This window comes from Morus notabilis, unplaced genomic scaffold, assembly GCF_000414095.1.
Source record: "Morus notabilis unplaced genomic scaffold, ASM41409v2 Scaffold355, whole genome shotgun sequence".
NCBI classification, from domain to species: Eukaryota; Viridiplantae; Streptophyta; class Magnoliopsida; order Rosales; family Moraceae; genus Morus; species Morus notabilis.
Window position 1 is genome coordinate 516,429 of NW_010360877.1, and position 2,121 is coordinate 518,549.

The following is a 2,121-nucleotide window of genomic DNA, read 5'->3' on the forward strand; positions in this document are numbered from 1 at the left end:
CATGTCTAATAGTCAAACACGATGTACTAAATTACCTGTAACGCAGGCAGACAATGTAGAAAGGAAAGTTAAGGAAAAAAAAAAAAAAAAAAAGGCAGCACTAAGCAATATTATTACACATGTGATTGATCTAATTGCATATCTGGTTCTTCCACTTATCAGCCACCTCAGTGAGTGCTTTAGTAGAGTCCCCATCTTCACTGAGAGCCTTTGAAGCCGCTTCTTTCAAGTCCTTCATTCGGTTCCTCAGTTTTTTCCCTTCTTCTCCTTCAATCAGAGCCTTAACGACTCTCCCAATTTCTTCTTTCTCAACGACGCCGTTTTCGTTCGCTTTTGGTCTTATAGCCACTTTCATGTCTTGGGTCAACATAAAAGCATTCATTTTCTGTTCAGCGTAGAGAGGCCAAGCGATGAGAGGCACGCCGTTGACCACGCTTTCGAGAGTGGAGTTCCAACCGCAATGGGTTAAGAACCCGCCGGTCGAGCCGTGGCTGAGGATCTGGGCCTGTGGGGCCCACGAGTGCACCACCAGGCCCCGATACTTGGTCCGGTCCAGAAACCCGTCAGGCAAGAAGTCAAACGAGGTGTCGTTTTGACCGTTCACGTTAAAGTAAGTTGCGTTCGCAACCTTGTCGTTTGGCCTCCGTACCACCCACAGGAATCTTTGCTCGCTCTTCTCCAATCCAAAGGCCAGCTCATGGAGCTGGTGGGAAGAGAGGGTACCACCGCTCCCAAACGAAACAAATAAGACGCTGCCATGTGGCTGGCTATCCAGCCACGTCAGAGAATTCGACTCGTCAACCTTGGTGCTTGGCTCTATATTAACTAGTGGTCCAACTGGGTAGACACGTGGCTTACCGTCCTCCCTCTTCAGCAAGGACGAAATTGCCCCTGGCTCCAACTCTTTGAACGAGTTGACCAAAATTCCGTCGGCCAAACGGTAGCGTTTCGTGTTGTGTAGGGTCCACTTGTAGGCGTCGTTCTTCCTGTCCTGAAGCGGGTCAAGCAATTCCTTACCCGGAATAGGAACACAACCCGGAATCTCGACCGGATCCGTTAATTCCCAGTACTCGCACGACGTCGTTTCGTCGAGCTTGGGCAAATAAAGGAACAGAGACAAGGCCATGGCCGTTGAGGGGAAGAAAATGTATGAGGACAAGTGGAGCTCCCTCGAGACATCCAAGGCGTCCGTACCGAAGAGGTCGACGACGAGGCCGACGAGGCTGACGCGCGAGGCGAGGGACGTGAGCACGTGGCGGAGGTAGGGGAGGGAGCGGGCGACAGTGAGGGTGATGAGCGTCTCGATCTTGGAACCTTCTGGAAGGTCGTCGAAGTTGACCGGCGGGAGAAAAACGTGGTCGATGGACTCCGGCAGACCTTTGAGAACGAATTTCATCTCCTTGGACGGTGGGCCGTCGCTGGGGACCACGAACGTGACGGTGAGGTGGTGGTTCCCGACGAGCTTCTTGGCCAACTCCACGAGCGGAATCAGGTGGCCCATCCCCGGAGAAGGAAAAATCGCCACGTGTGGCGTTTTCTTCTTCTGTGTTTGCGGTTGAAGATCATTATCCATGGTGATTTTTCTGGCTTTGTTTTCGAAGCTTGAAAGGAAATGGGAAAGAGAGAGAGGTTAAGTGTGTGTATAATTGGGTGTTTGGGGGACAATATATAGAGTCGGAAATTCTTTTCGTTTGTTTGTTTTTTTTTTTTTTTTTTGGTGGAGAATGTTTCTGATTTCGATTTTTCAAGTTTTCAAGAATGGATGGAAGGGAAATTCGAGAGAGAGAGAGAGAGTTATCGTAGCTATTTTGCTTTCTATTTTGATGGGGGTCATAACATTAATAAATGGTGTGTGTGTGTGACTGTGTGTGTCATGTGGTGGATATGTGGGTATTGTTATTATTAATGTATGAAGAGTATTTTTATTAAAAAAAATTAAAAAAAAGGAAGAAGAATATGGCATCATTGCACGTTCAGGAAGTGATGATGTAGTTCAAACGTAAGGCTTATGTTATCATTGTTTTATGGCTTTTCAGCAACATTAGCCACCACACCATCCTCTTAGGTTAGGCCATAGTAATGAGATTCCACCTTTTTTTTCTTTTTTTCTTTTTTAGGAAA

General features: G+C 47.4%; 1 protein-coding gene across 1 annotated transcript; it reads right to left on the reverse strand.

The window, feature by feature from the left end:
• Window positions 1-1,863, reverse strand: LOC21400591 (hydroquinone glucosyltransferase). Its single transcript, XM_010097491.2, has one exon. The coding sequence runs from the start codon at window positions 1,571-1,573 to the stop codon at window positions 131-133; it is 1,443 nt and encodes a 480-aa protein (XP_010095793.1). The 5' UTR covers window positions 1,574-1,863; the 3' UTR covers window positions 1-130.
• Window positions 1,864-2,121: the final 258 nt, after the last annotated feature.